The 15,330-nt window shown below is 39.3% G+C and overlaps 1 protein-coding gene across 4 annotated transcripts in view; it reads left to right on the forward strand.

Moving 5' to 3' along the window:
- Positions 1-15,330, forward strand: part of INVS (inversin) — a 95,161-nt gene that overhangs the window by 77,924 nt on the left and 1,907 nt on the right. For all 4 annotated transcript variants that reach the window (XM_071554967.1, XM_071554968.1, XM_071554966.1 and 1 more), the window contains 4 exons: positions 3,223-3,524; positions 5,716-6,517; positions 12,381-12,613; positions 13,570-13,650. In XM_071554967.1, coding sequence (XP_071411068.1) covers positions 3,223-3,524; positions 5,716-6,517; positions 12,381-12,613; positions 13,570-13,650 — 1,418 coding nt within the window. The remainder of the gene's footprint in view (positions 1-3,222; positions 3,525-5,715; positions 6,518-12,380; positions 12,614-13,569; positions 13,651-15,330) is intronic.

Genomic DNA, 15,330 nt, shown 5'->3' on the forward strand with positions numbered 1-15,330 from the left:
ACAGAGAAAATAATGAGCTCTTCAGTGACCTGAAAAGGAAAAGCACGTAGTGTAAATTTGATGTTATTACTAAAATTGAGGGTTATAAGAACATACAGTGATAAAGTTAAACAAGCTGAGGTGCAGAATAAGAAGAACCAGCAAGAGATGCGATTTATCACAATAAACCATTGTAAACATACTCATTGTAAAAGGAAGAGGAAAGAAAGAGTTGGTCCACAAGTGATAGTAAGAAGGCTAAAGTGTTTCATGTCTTTTTTTTTTTTTTTGAAGAAAAAAAAAAATTCAGATCAACTCAACTTTTGTTTGTGCCAGAATAACAAGTTTTGTGGCCATGGAAAAACAGTAGCTGTCATTCAGACTTGCCTGAAGTGTTCATGCTTTCTCTTGGAAAATTTTTCATTTCTCACCTTTAAACTGGAAGTGTGTATTGATGAGAATTTCACTTAAATGCATCCCAAATCTGTATTTCCATTTAAGAAGTAAAATGTTAAATTTGAGAACAGCACCAAGATGCAGAAGACTGTAAGCACATTTAAGACTTAAATTTGAAATCAGAATAGTGTTAAAATACATATGAGAAATGTCTGAAGGAAAAAGAAGTAGTCAGGTAAGGACAAATGGACTGCTCTGCATATTTGGGAAGACCAGTCGATATAGGAATGCCGGATGGAAATAAACTGTTGTCTTAACATTTTTATTAAGCACTATTTCTTTAAAAGATTGTAGTAGATGAACATGTCATGAGTCAGCAGTGTCATGCTTTTAAAAACCATCATCTTTCTAGGTTGTGTGGCTGTTGATACAACAAGAAATACAACCTCTCTTAGTCCAGATAAAGCTTCACCAGTAGTAGGAACATACCTAGAGATCTATTTTCAGTTGTGACTTTTTAAGTAATTTTTTTTTTTGGCAAGGATAACTTTAAAAATGCTCTCCATGTATGTGGACATGTTCTAAATTTAAAACATCCTCCAGTGGGTAAATAAAAAAGTAAGTGTTTGTAATGGAATAGAAATGGTTGAATTCACATTAGCAGGATCAAAACAAAGCGTGTCTATGACTTCACAAATGTGTAAGGCTGAAACTGTTCTTTCCATCTGCTAAAGGCTCAGTTTTCATTCTTTTACTTTTGCAACAAAATACAAATTTGTGGCCATTCAGGACAAAATTCTGTTGCATTTACAGTGGAAAATGTTGGCCTGCCAGCTCTGCTATCACTGTTGAGCTGTAGATGTCTAACTTTAGAGCCCAAATTTGGATCCTGCTGAGTCACCAGAACCTCCTGAGAAAAACTGAGAGCCCTTAAGTTAGGAACTTGTCTACTTCCCTTACTTGTTTATGAAATGTAGTCTGTCAACTTAGACCACAGAGATTTTAATTTCAAATATATCCTTCATTGTAATACAAACTGAATTTTTGATTAAATAAAGCAAAACACAAAGGGAGGCACTTATGTATTCAGGAGTCTGTTAATCGACTAAGCTGTACTGTGACAATTAGGATGATGGTCTATGAATACAGAGCTTTGAAATCCCTTCCTTTATTATTCTTCAGTTTAATCTGAAAAATGTTAGCACACAAACAGAACCTTTTAAAAAAATCCCCTTTTACTTCTTCCCAGTTTCTGGTCCTCTATCATTTCAATGACTACGATTGGTGTGTTGCTGAAGTTGTTGTTTTGAGTTGATCTGCTCATCAAAGGAGTGCAGGCCACTCTGGCTTGGTTGTGTATCATAAAACCCATTTCACACTTCCTTTTCTAATTGCCTGCATGGAGGACAGGCAGCTTCATTCTTGTGAAGAAAAGAAAATTACTATTCTGTGAATAGGAAGATCCGATTTATCCGCTCCAATGGCAGCGGGATCCATACTGTGCACAATCCCCACATCCCCACATAGTCCGGGTGTGGAATGCCAATATTGTCTGAAACCAGCCACTTTTTTTCTGTGCCAGAGAGAATACTGAACCTCAGGCTGCTAGGAGTGTATCGTTTTAGATCAATTAGCAGCTCTTCAGGTGCAGAGTTCAATCTGCTGCTTCTGCAGAGCATCCTTGATAAGCTGGTACTGACAGATGAAGTTAAGTGTTCTCCTGGCAGCTCGGCTGTGGTGACACGCGCTGGCATTGACGCGGCTCCCGGGAACCGGGGCTGGCACGCGGCATAACTAACCTGTCACACACCCTGCCCAGAGAGAACGTGCCAACTCTGCAGGCTGTGTCAGAGCATCGGAAGCAAGTTAGGATATCAGGCAGCTACATGATACAACATTTACCGCCTGTCCATTCCAACAGGGAAAGTGTCACTTCCTCCAACAACCAGTGCTTAATTTATAAAAACAAATTCAGTGGTACGTAGGTGTGTAACCTTTGCTGTGTGCTGTTGGGTTTATTCTGGTTGGTAGGATAAAGAAATTAAGAGATAAAGTGCAGTGATGACCCACTTGTCAAAATAAGCTGCAAAACTTTATTCAAAATATGTGTCTTTTGTTACTTTGTCCAAAATTCTGTTTTATGTCTACGCTATTTAAAAGATGTGTGATTTATTTCATTTTTGAAATACAAATGTCATAAGTGGCATACTGTGTGCTCACAAGTTTTTAATTCAGATCTCGTATTTTCAGTGTTTATCATTGGTATGGCATATGTTTATGTAAAATAAATTCGTTATTGACGAATTATAAATATATAGCAGCAAGTAAGTACTAGTAGCTGGTTAGAAGTTGGTTTAAAATTGTCTGTATTAATTGTGACAGTTAAGTGTGAAAAAATTGTTTTGAAAGAGGCTGTCTTTTATTTTCAAATACAGTACATTGCCTTACTACTTATATGAAAACATTGTTTGTTCCTAATTAAAAACATAGTTATTAGTATCATAATTCTTTTCAAAATTCCACTTTTAATTTTTGTATATTTGTAAAAACCCCTCAATTTACTTGTTTTCAACAAGCGACTGTTTTAAAATCAGTTAAAGCCACTGTGAACTGAATGGGCAGCTGGCTGAGAAGGACTTAACCTTCATTAGGCTGTAGCTGCAAGTCAGTTGTTTTGGATCAAACAAAGCCATTTCAGTGCAATAGAGGTCCTTTTCTCATGAGAAAGATGTTACAGTCAAGGTTTTATTGTGGCAGTGTCAGAGATTTTGAAAGGAATGTGTTCGAGTTAAATATGATCCCAAGATTTTGTCTTTGAAATTCTTACGATGTTGACTATAATTACAGGAAACGTGAAGAGGAAAGTAAAAGAAAAGAAGCCAAGCTACAAAAAGCGATGCAGAACATGGAACAAAACAAGGTTCGAGCACAACAGAATCCTGCAAATCGAGAGAAGACCACCAGTGTCCCACAGTCACCCAGCAAACCAGCTGATACTCAGAGTAAGAGACTCCTGCCACTCAATGCTTCACAAGTTCAACCAGGGAGAAACAGCAGAGGTTCACCTAAGGCTTGTCACAACAAAGGGACCCCAAAGGAGAGTTGTCCACCAGTGGAGCCTCAGAGTGAAGGTCATAAAATTGGGCAAGGTTTGTGAACTTTTATTAGTTGTTCTGATTATCCATTTTGTCCACATCTGGTGGTATTTTATATATAGGACCTGTGTTGTCTTTCTATAATTTCTTATTCTTTCATTACTGAAATAATTCATGCGGGACAGAGTTAGATACAGATTCTTTTACTCTATGTGAAGTAGCCTAAAACATCAGCATATACAGTGTCTGTAAAAATACCTAAAATATGTGAGAACAAGTTGTTAGCAGTTGTTCAATTAGTTACACTCTTTGGAGAAAATAAGATTAAAGCTATTTCACATATCTGTGGTATACTTGAAGAATATCAATGGAGAAATGGTACCTTTTGGCTTTAAACAAGGTTAAAATGAGTATAAAATTGTTCTGAGTGACATTTCTGGTACACACAGGGAGCTGTTCAGTCAACTTCATTCTCCATGGCAGTGTTCTCCTATGATTTGTCTCTGAAGTCCTCTTGTTGAGAACACTCATGGATATTTTTTCCATGTTGATGGTTATACAAGTAAAGTTTTAAAACCAATTAGGCTATTGCCTAAATATTTTTTTTGCTCTTTAATATATCTTTAAAAGCAGAATATAATTTCTGCAAAAGATAAATTTTAATTGAAAAATTCCCTGCTATTGTTGATCATCTTTCTTTACCATGAGCGTTGAACATTAAGAGAATAAAAGTCTTCACTCAAGGTTCTTCTGAAAATCTGTGACATGTACTTCTTGCTATAGCAGGACTGTTTTACCTTCAGAGATTTTAAAGAAAACCCCCTCTTGCCCAATCCAAATCGTGTTTGAAATAATGCTGTGTCTTTTTTAGTTATGAGTTCTCCATTTGTTATTGAAGTGATTCCGGGAAAGTTGATGCAACAAGGATCAAATCATGCAGTCCTGTAATCAGTTCCTATTAGGTGTTTTAACCAATTCTCATGTGACCTAGACTTTAATGGACTTCACTGGTCGTTTTATTAGAATGTTATCCAGTCAAAACAGTATCCTGTAAAGGCATTACAATGTGAAGAAGGGTAGCATGATTTCACCAGGTTTTGGATGACTCAGAAGATATTCTGGTATTCCAGTGTCTCAAAGAGCTGTTTCTTTTCTTTTCCCCCTCCTATCCACCCTGTAACATCCTGTTTGTTTGTTGCATTTCATCCCGTCTGGTCTATTTTCTCATTCTCATGTTAAGTTTCCAAACAGAATGGAAGGTGGATGTTGTTACATTAAAATCAAAAGTGAGCAATTCAGATCTATAGAAAACCCTGTGAGACTGAGCTATCAGCCAGAAGCAGCAAAGAGCTCAGCTGCTGCTGGCTGATAGGGAGGAGGCTACTCCCCAAGAATTCACATAGTAGGAATTCACAGGACTCTGCAGGTGCACAAAAACAGCCAGAATGAAATAATATAAACATGGGACTTGTGAGAGATAGGCTTTAACCAATTGAAGTATCTGGCGTGGTGGTGTGTAACTCTTTTAGCCAATAAGCTGTAGTCCTAACCCTATATAAACTGTGTGCTTTGTGTAATAAAATGTCTTCACTATAAACTTCATAAGCTTGTTGGTGAAGTCCTTTCTCTCCACCGAAAATTGTTTACTTTAGGTGGATGGACCATGGGAGAGTTTCAGTTTTGCACTCCACTCTGTCTTCTGAGTCCTCCTCATGAGAGTGTTTAGAAGCAGGGAGGAATTGGAAGGACCTCATAGTTTCATTCAGGATGGCAAGGGAAGTACTGAGAAACCCAGTGCTTTGTGTTCCCTGTGTTGGCATCATATGCTGAAAAACAGTGTGGCTAGAGCAGGAATTTAGCAAAAAAGGTTGAAACTGTCAGTCAGTTATGGCATCTTCACTGAAATGAACAGGTGAGGTCAGGGGGCTGCATTCCTGTGTCATATGGTAAACTGGTTTCTTGGGAAAACATCTGTATAATCAGGTTGTTCTCCCTATGAACACTTTTTTAGCTCCAGTGTAATGTGAGAAAGAAAACCATTTGTAAAACAGTAAGCAAATGAAGAAGTTTGTGACTGCTGTTACAGGCAATCATATCCTCTTCTGATTCTTCCTGCTTAATTTTTTTTCTTCATTTAAGTAAATCCTTATATGTCTCAAAGGTAACAGAGCAAAAGAACTAGAGATACAAACTACGTTTTGCTGGATCAGAGACTAAAACTTGGCTTCCATTTCTCTGTCTAAAGATTCATCGAGGAAACAGATCAAAAGTAAGTTAAGTTGTGTCCATTTCCACTGTGACAAAGCAAAAGAGGGAACAAAAGTGAAACATCAGATTGCAGCTGCTACAGAACTGAATGGAGAAAAGCCCAAGGAACACACTGTGGACACAACAGGTACCTGTGCCCGGAGGAGTAGGAGGGTTCCTACTTCTACTTGTAGGACTGCCAGTGTTGGGGAAAAATTAAAGGATCCAAGTCAGCTTTCATCTGGCAAGAGGGAGCATTGTGAGGGAACGGGTGTGTTCTTCTGTGATGTCAGTTGTGCTGGTGGAACTGTGAGAAACTCAAAACAGTGCGAAGCTCCTTCCAAGGGCAAAAGACATCAGCAGAAATCCAGGAGTAAAGAGGTAAATGATAAGCGATGTTCACCAGCTGGTTCTAGTAGACCAGGAAGTGCCAAAACAGTATTTGTACACACCAGAAGTGACAGCCTGCATGCTGTGGAACAGACTGACAAAGTGGGAAATAATGAATTAGTGAAAAAGACTTCCTCACTGTTGTCTGCTAGGGCAGAACCTTCCGGAACTGTGGCAAGAAACCCCACAGCATGTTCTGCTCCTGGTGACAGTTTGAACTTGGAAAAAACGGGTGTGATTGGATCCAGGAATGCAGATGATCAATTGTGTTCTGTCTCATGGCACAGTACAAATATTGAACTGATCCCTTTAGAGATTCGAATGCAGGTCATCGAAAAAGAAAGAAAAAGGAAAGAGCTCTTCCGGAAGAAGAACTATGCTGCTACTGTCATACAGAGGACGTGGAGAAGGTAAGGCTGCTGTTTTAATAGCTACAGAAGGGTGATACACAAGTAGATGTAAATTAAATTAGGCTTGTTGGCAATGCCCTTTATTTGGGCCTTTTGCTTACTTTGTTGGTAGCACTAAATGAGACATTTAATAATTTTTCACCAAACAAGGAGAAAGTGGGTTCCAGTTGCCTGGAATTACATTAGTAAGTTCACAGAATGTGCAAGGTAAGTGATGACTTTTAATAATTGGAAGTTATTAAACTTGTTTCAAGCACTGATATTATAATTTATTTCTTTCACGCTGTTGTTGTGTTCATTAGCAAACTTACACATGTAGGGGTACAGGGTTTTCCTGAAAAGGAATCAGAGCCTTTACCACCAGTTACTTGAAACTGTACTCTGACCTGACTTTTAACTGGATAACCAAACCACAAGATGTCGGGAAGCTTAGAATATTAATTGCCAAAACTTGAAGCTAGCTTGAATACCTTGATGAAAGTGTCTCAGAAATACAGTCATTGTTAATGTGCACACTCCTTAATATTTAATTTCTTATCAAAATGGTCAGGAAGAGTGTGACAGCTGTAAGTGAATATATAATATGTGCATGATTTATATTTACTGTTTTTATTGAAACTTCAGTTTTTACTAGACGCAGAAAACTATAAATTGCTGATGTTTACTAATATTCTTCCCACGTCTCTCACTAGTTTAACAGTTTATTATATACTATAATATTTCTTAGTATTCAATTAAAGAAAAAATAACAGGTAAGTTACTTTCAGAGCTTAATTGTGACACTCTATGATGTAGTTTAGCAGTGATGCAAAAGTTGTTCCCCCAACACAAACTGTATCAAAGGGAGCAGCTGTTGGGAGCATGCAGAGGGTAGTAACATCTTTTATCCCAGTCCCTGGGAAACTTGCAAGTTTACTGCAATAGCAGAATCAGGTCTTAATGCCCAAGTGCCTGCAGAATGAATCCTGATTACTGGGAGACCTCCCTTCTGGGTCATGCTGGAAGCTTTGCTTCCCTTGCAGAGTTGTTCAGAGGGGCTGTTCAGTACTGGCTGTCTTCCCAGTGCAGGGCAGCATCAGTATCCAACAGCATGCCACAGCATGGAGCAGAAAGGAAGCAGCACTCAGCAGCTGGAGCATCAGGGTCTGCTCCCTTTGTCACCTCACCCAGCCTGGGCTTTTCAGCCACTCAGTAATGTGTCCTCTGGGCCTCCCTGAGCAGGCCCAGCACTAAAAGTTAAGAGAGAAAAGTTCTGAATACTTATTGTACCAGTCTGCTGTTTTGAAAAGGAAAGATTTTTTTTGCCAAGTACTACATAGCTCTGAAAAACTATGAAAGAGTCATGGGATTGTGCTGCCTGCTTTCAGTAGTGCTTCCAGGCTTAAAAAATGTCCCATTTCCTATTTTGCAAGTGAAGTGTTACCTGTGTTTCCCTGTTTTAAGAAACACCAGGGAGTGAAGAGACAAGCATTGCTAGCCACTTGTCTGAAGGGTTTTGAGAACTGGTATCTCTCCCATTGCTTTTTCAGTTCACTTACAAAGTCTGAAGTCTTGTCTTTCTCAGAAAGAGCTGACACTGCCATTAATAGGGAGGAGACACCAGACCAGACACCCCGTGATCTGAGCTGGCAGTCCATTTGTTCCTAAACTGAAATGTGGCCCTTCAGAGATTTGTGTTGGCTCAGCGATACTTCTGTTTGCTCCAGCTCTTTTACTGATCAGTCCAAGTATTTTCAAGCATAAGGTTGGATTTAGTGTCCAGGAATATTCCAAGTTATCTCTTCACTCTTTTTGGAATATACAAGTTACACTGACTTTTACAAGTACATGCCAATTCCAGTGAAAAGTTAAGGTTTTGAAATTAATTTTTGACTGAATTTTTGGTGGATGACTTTTTTTTTTGTGAGAATTCTGAGTTGCACAATATCACCTATTTCTGCACTTCTATCATCTTTACTCCCTGCTATTTATACATCCAGTTCTGGGATCCCCAGTATAAGAAAGACGTGGGCCTGTGGCAACAGGTCAAGAGGAGGGCCACAAAAATGGTCAGAGGGATGAAACACCTCTCCTGTGAAGACAAGCAAAGAGAGTTTAGGTTGTTCAGTCTGGAGAAGACTCCTGGGACATTTGATTGCAGCCTTTGAATATGTAAGGGGAGCTTGTAAGAAAAAGACTTTTTAACTAAGACTTGTAGTGACAGGATAAGGGGCAAAATTTCTAAACTGACAGAGAGATTAGGATTAGATTGAACATGAGGAGGAAGTTTTTTATGATGGGGATTGTGAGGTACTGGAATAGGTTGCCCAGAGAAGTGGTGGCTGCCTTATCCCTGGAAATGGTCAAGTCTGGTTAGACAGGACTCTGAGTTGAAGGTGTCCCTGCCCATGGGAGGAAGAGTGGAAGAGATGATCTTTCTAAGTCCCTTCCAACACAAACCATTCTATGGTTCTGTGATTCTGTACCACATTCTTCATGCCCACTCTAAGCTGCAAAGCAAAACAGCCACTTCTTGTCCCAGTGTTTCCCCACTCCTGCCCATTTGCTCTCTATGCTGCTTCCAGACACTATTTAAGCAGCTCAGCATTGGCAATGCCCACCTTGGCCTTCCTCTCTGATGTAGATCCTGACTTCTTATGTGCTAAAATCCTTTAGATAAAAAAGCTAAAGTAAGTCAGGAGTAGGTTGGGAGAGTGTATCTGCAAGTGATACTACTGCTACTGGAGGCTCTGCTCTTTCCACTTAACACTGATTTAAAGGGGTAGGCACATGCTATAGCTTTTAGTGAAAGCAAAATGGTGTGTAGGGAGTGCTTGTGCACATTTCCTCTCAACTGGGATGTAAAGCCTTGCATTAAGCTGAATTACGTGCACAGAAATCTGTATTGCATTTATACTTTCGACTGTAAAGATTTTGCCTGTATCTTTCTAAACTAGTCCACCTGCCCAAACAGTGCTACCTTTCCAAGAAGTGCATGCACTTTACTAACACTTTGTACTTTGGAAATTGTGGGAATTAAAGATTGTTTAAAATTACGTTTGTTATTTAAAGGATTAATAATGAAAGCAGAGTTCATATATATCAAAAAAGAGGCAGTGTGGGTATTTTAGGATGTGGATCCCAAGTCAAATGGTGACACATTCCTGCAAAGGACTCATGGTTAGCATTTCCTGCTAGCTTATACTAGGCAGCTGTATGTGCTGACTTCTAATATGCCATTATTTGGAAATACCCAATATCCTCTTCACTGCACACCAAATTACACTTTTTAATCAGGTACCTACTGCATGGCTGTGGCTCCCACTCAGTCCTGTGTTTTTCTCTTGGTCCAAGCTTTCACTGTAGCATTTACTTGTAAACAGCAAGAGAATTACACGTTGTCAATGTGTAATTCTACATTAGAAACATAAGAAGGACGTGCTTGAGTGCTGGAATTTCTCTAAATTAAAATCAAATGCACTTGTCTCACTCTGTAAATTTTATAGTCCCAATTTACTTATTGAAAATAAACACACAACATAATGGTAGTGGTCTACTTAAGTATATTAACTTGCCATTCTTAGGAGAATGTTTCAATTCCCATATCTGCAAACTTCATAAATACAGTACTCAGAAGTGTATTCCAAGGTGTGTGGCTTGCCAAAGGTTAATTGCCTATCCTGCTCGTTGAGGCTTACAGATCCTGTGTCTGTCTTGCTCTCTCCTGGGGGACACTGAGGCCTCTGCCATTCTCCAGGGTCCTCAGTGAGTCGACAGAAGCTGGAAATAAGTTGGTTGTTGTCACTGTTGTTCTCCCGCTGAAGTCAAGTTGTACTTTTTTATATATTATTGCTATGTGCATACTCTGACCAGCAATAGTTTTTCTGAGCTTCTGTAATAGTGACTGTGAATACCACTGGCCAGCTTTGTCCCTCTGCAGGTATATTCCATGTTTCTTTTGTGTGCAGTAGTTTTGTTGACTGAGCACTGGGCAATTTTTAAGGCAAAATGTCAGGTTCATATTGCATCAAACTTAGTCCCATTCTTCATTTTTTCTCAGTAGGATCAGAATGATCTGTTATGGGAGAGCTGAATTAAAAAACTGTGCACTTGCTCGAAAGACACCTGCCCACATCTTCCCAGTGTCAGTGCCTCCCTTTTTTCTTGTTGCTAAAAACTGGCAGCAGTTCTCTACAGACACAAAATCACAGCTGGGTGCAAAGGTGGACTGCCTGTGAATGGGTCATTTCCCGTATCAGCAAAGGCTTCTGGCAGTAATTACTGAATTCCAAGAGAGTAGCTTAGTATTCTTTTCTGCTCAAGTATAAAGGGGTTCCCTAGTTGCTTTTCCTGCAGTGGGATTCACTTAACCCGTCCTTAGCTCCAGTTATGTTAGCAAGTCACTGTGACTGTGCTCCCCCTTCACTTTCTCTTCCTCTCTTACCCCCACTGAAAATTTAGAAGTGATGTATTACCTCACAAAACTGGATCGTTTTTTGCTTCCGTGTCTCAGTAATGCTCCTGTTCTGAATTCATACAGTGCCTTGCAACGTGCAGGCACTGGTGAGGTGCAGTTGCTGCCTGCATTTGTTATGTACTTTAATGAGCTGCATAACAGTACATGCCTGGATTCTGAGGCTTCACTAAATTGAGATTAAATATGTTTGCCTCACCCAGCAAATTTCACAGAGGTAATTTACTAAGCTTATTGAAAGTTTAAAATTATTTGGACTGTAACTGAGCATATCATCCTCCTTTGGCATTCTATTGTGCTTTTATGTACTCATTTTTTTATATGGCTGCTGTTTTGTTTGAATTATGTAGTTCATTGGCTTATAACATATATTTAAATAACTTGTATTTAGTTGTGTTGTCTTTTGCTTTAATTTAAAACTTGTTGCAGATGGAGCAACAGAACAAAATCACCTCTGTATCTCTCCTGCCTCATTTTCTTTAATGGGGCATCCAGTAGAAGCCTTTCTGAATGGCAGAGTGGATGATGATCCATGTGGTTTGGCCTGATACCAAACACAATTAATATTTTACAAGTGTTACTCAATGTTCATTTGTACTGGGAAGATTCAGAGTTAACTGCTAGGGCAGCTAATTGATTTGTGAGTGTGAAATGCCAATATCCGATTGAATACTTACCTCTGCAACAGCTCCTTGTTGCTGGTGCCATTTGCCACCGGGGTGTGAGGGGAGTGTGAAGAAGGACAGATCATCTGCTGCTGCCACTTGGCAGAGGGCTGTGACTGTGTGTGAGATCAAAGCAGCCTGCAGGGTTCAGAGGCAGTTCAGGTCAGAGGACAGGGAGCCTTTGAAGGGAAGGTTAAAAACACTGATTGCTGAAAACAAGGTGAGGGGAGCATCTTCAGAGGAGGCAAGGCAAGCAGCTCAGTTTTCTGTGGAGGAAATGTGCAGCTGAACCCATGGAGGTAGCTTTGGTTTGTCTCTTGTACTGGTTGGCTGAGAACACAGTGGTAAGGCACATGAGAAAGTCTGGCATTATTAAGCTATGAATGTAGTGAAAATGAGCAAGCTGTATTGATTGTACTGTTATCATAAACATGTATGGTTTCCTCTTCTGCTCATTTCCTATTTATAAAGCAGTTAATAAGCTTATGTTGAAGCATTATAACTTTTGATACCTGTAATGCCGGATCTTTATGAACCGTGTGAAATAATGGAAGCATCCAAAATTGAACCCAACTCCTACTTTTTCTTCTGAGCAAACATTTCTCATCCAAATGACTTAGCACATCAGTGGGAGTTCTGTTTTCCCAGTTACTCATGTAATCCACCATGTGAACTGATGCGTGGAACCCACGGAAGTTAAAGCAGGTCACCTAAAACAAGCGCTCTTCTCTTTTCTGCTCTCTAGTTACCAGCTAAGACAGGAGTGGGTTCAGCTTCTTGGTGCTAAGCGGCAGTGCAAGGAGGATGAAGACAAATGGAGACAAGAGGCAGCTGCCTTCTTCATTCAGGTTGCTTGGAAGAAACAGCTGAACCATGGCCCTCTGAAATCAGTTCCTTCATGTAAAAATCTGAAATCTGTAAACAAAACCAACTCAGCCATCAAACCCAGCAAGCAGTCTGTCCTAAAGCAGATATATGGTAATTTACTCTTCACTATACTTCAGTTTAAATAACTAAGCTTTTATTTTTGTAACGATGTATTCATCTACTCGCTTCTTACCTAATTGTTAGGGGTTTCAACTATTTAGAAAAATTAGTCTTAATCTCAGGAGTTCTGGATAATTTTGTTCCTGTTTCAGGTTAAAATTGAAACAAGAAGTCTGTGATTTAAAATGGCTGCTCCTGAAGCTGTTTGAATTCCCACATAGCATTATTCCAGCGCGGGTCTTGAGCAACCAAGTAATTCTGTTGCCAGAGCTGCTCACCTCTATCAATGTGGAAAGAGAACAGAGCAGTTAAACAGGATAGTTGGCTGTGTCCATGCAGAGTGGCTATCTGGGTCCTGGTTTAAATTTTTTTAAGCATTGTTTTAAACTTCTGTTTTGTATTCTAAAATATTTTCATTTGAACAATACGTTCCATGTTAATAACTTTTTCGTTGGAAGGTAAGTGTTCTTTATGGAAAGAGCAAGATCATCTTTTATACTCTGCACTGCTTTGCACTGTGCCGGAGTGTGCACGGTGCAAGGAATGCCTCTTGGAGAAAGGGTAGAGGAAAAGCATTGCTTTTAGCCCTGGAGTTCCTTTACAGTGTGGATGACTGATGGAGTAAAGATATGGTAACTATAGGTACTTTACCAGGTGTTAAGTCACTTGAATCATAGCACTGTTGCTTAGATAACCAAAAAGGGTAAAATAAATAAAGCTAATAAATTCATTTTCCTTCTTTTTTTTTAATAGCAACCCCAAGAGGTATTTTAACTTTAGTTAAATTTCAGTTGTGGTTGTCACAACTGTGTATTATATAAAATGTCTCATGAGTTTTCTCATAAAAAATAATTTTTAGGACAAAATATTGCTGTAGCTAATTGGTTTGTAGCTATACATAACCATTATGTGAATAAACACAGAGTTGTTCATATTTTTTGTTAAAGGGCGTTCTCAGGAAGGCCAAGTGTGTCAGTCAACAAGATCTCCTTCTAAGCTGAAATTTTCTGATGTGCAGCTGGTCTCAGGTAGGACATTTTAGTACTTTAATACTTGCATACACAAGATTGGCTTCTCCTTAGAAAAGTGTGTTCAAGGACTGGATTCTCCTATCAAAATATGACCACTCTGTTGTGATTGCATGCTCTTTCCTCCACTGCTTTTGGACTTAGTTGAGCACTGCACTTTCATCCTTATGTTGAAACACTGAGATGAATTTTCATTGGGCTGTTAGTAGGAAGGACGTTAAAATAATGGACTTGTACAGTGCTAAGGCAGATAATATTCACCTGTGGTTAAAAATGCTGACAGATATTTATGCTTGGGTTCAGCAGCACAAATATTTACTAGTCCTGTAGAACTAAGGATTGCTACATGTACCAAGAATTTACATACCTCTTTGCTAGAAATACACATTTTAATGCAGAGAGGACACCTTGAAAATCTGAATTTACTCATCTGATCTCTGCCCCTTCTTTTAAAATCATGTAATGGGGTTTCTGTGCTGGACATGGTGCCTCGGTCTTTTCATAGCATTTTGCTTGCAGTAAGTTTTAAGGCTCTAAAAAATCATGCATTTATTTTTCTTTTTAATTCAGAGGCCGTGTTGTCATTAGGAGGTCTGTTTGCAACTGAAATGTTATTCATCTCTGGAACTGGTATCAGGCACAGTCAGGCAGACAGATGGGGCTGCACTGTACAAACAGAAAAAGTGTCAAAGAATTGAGACTGTAAAGGTATTATCGGGATCATTAAAGGCTGGAACTTCCATGCATGTAGCATTAATTGATGGCTAGCTTAAAACTTAAGTTACATGGCCATCTTTCCTACTACTTCTTTACTAAATGCCATTTTTAAGACTTTTTCCATGTGCTTACTTGGGTTTGGGAGCTGTAGTCATGTTAGCCCTTCACCACGTGAAGGTTCAGTGCCTCGTTGGGCATTTGGTCTCAGGGCTGTACTCCACGTGGCTCACAGGCAGGACACAGATAGACAGGAACTAAGCAACTGCTTCAAGGGGACAGTAGTTCAGGTAATTTGCAAAGAGAAGTAAAATACATTTTCCAACTAGTTTAACAAAACTCTGAAGTCCGAAGGAAATCCAGCAGCGGACCTATCCTTGAGTTTGTTAGAATTGCAGGTGAGTTTCTGACTAAGAGACAGAGGCTTTTTTCTTTCACTGTCTGAGAACTGTTTTAATTAAGAGGCATGACCAGACAGGTGTTTGATTGCCACCTCTTTGTGCAGATATGAATCTAAATTTTAAAAGAGCTTTAGCAAATAATGCTTCTTTTCATCTACCTTTTCAGGACAACAGATCTCCCTTTCTTCTGAAATAAAAAGGCTTTCTTTTGAGGTTTGAGCGTCCTTTGCTTTCATAACTTGGTGACGAATAGGATAGTGATAGGAACTTTGCCCAGCTTCTTTAGAACACTATCTACTTTTATTCACCTAACAGGAGCTCAGGGAACTTTAGCCCTTACTTAAAAGACAATAACATGTTTTTCATCTGACTGCCTTTGTGCATGACAACATTACGTTTGTTGGAAAAGTTCAGAGCTGTCAGTGGCTAATGCCAGATACTCCATTTCTGATGTGGGTGCCTGGAGTAGGTCAGAATGGACTGCTCAGTTTGATTCTCTTGCAGAAGGTACATCTGGGAAGGTGAACACTGACTGTCAGCCCCAGTTTTAATGTTCATACAGGTA

Source organism: Pithys albifrons, chromosome 4 (genome assembly GCF_047495875.1).
Source record: "Pithys albifrons albifrons isolate INPA30051 chromosome 4, PitAlb_v1, whole genome shotgun sequence".
NCBI lineage: Eukaryota > Metazoa > Chordata > Aves > Passeriformes > Thamnophilidae > Pithys > Pithys albifrons.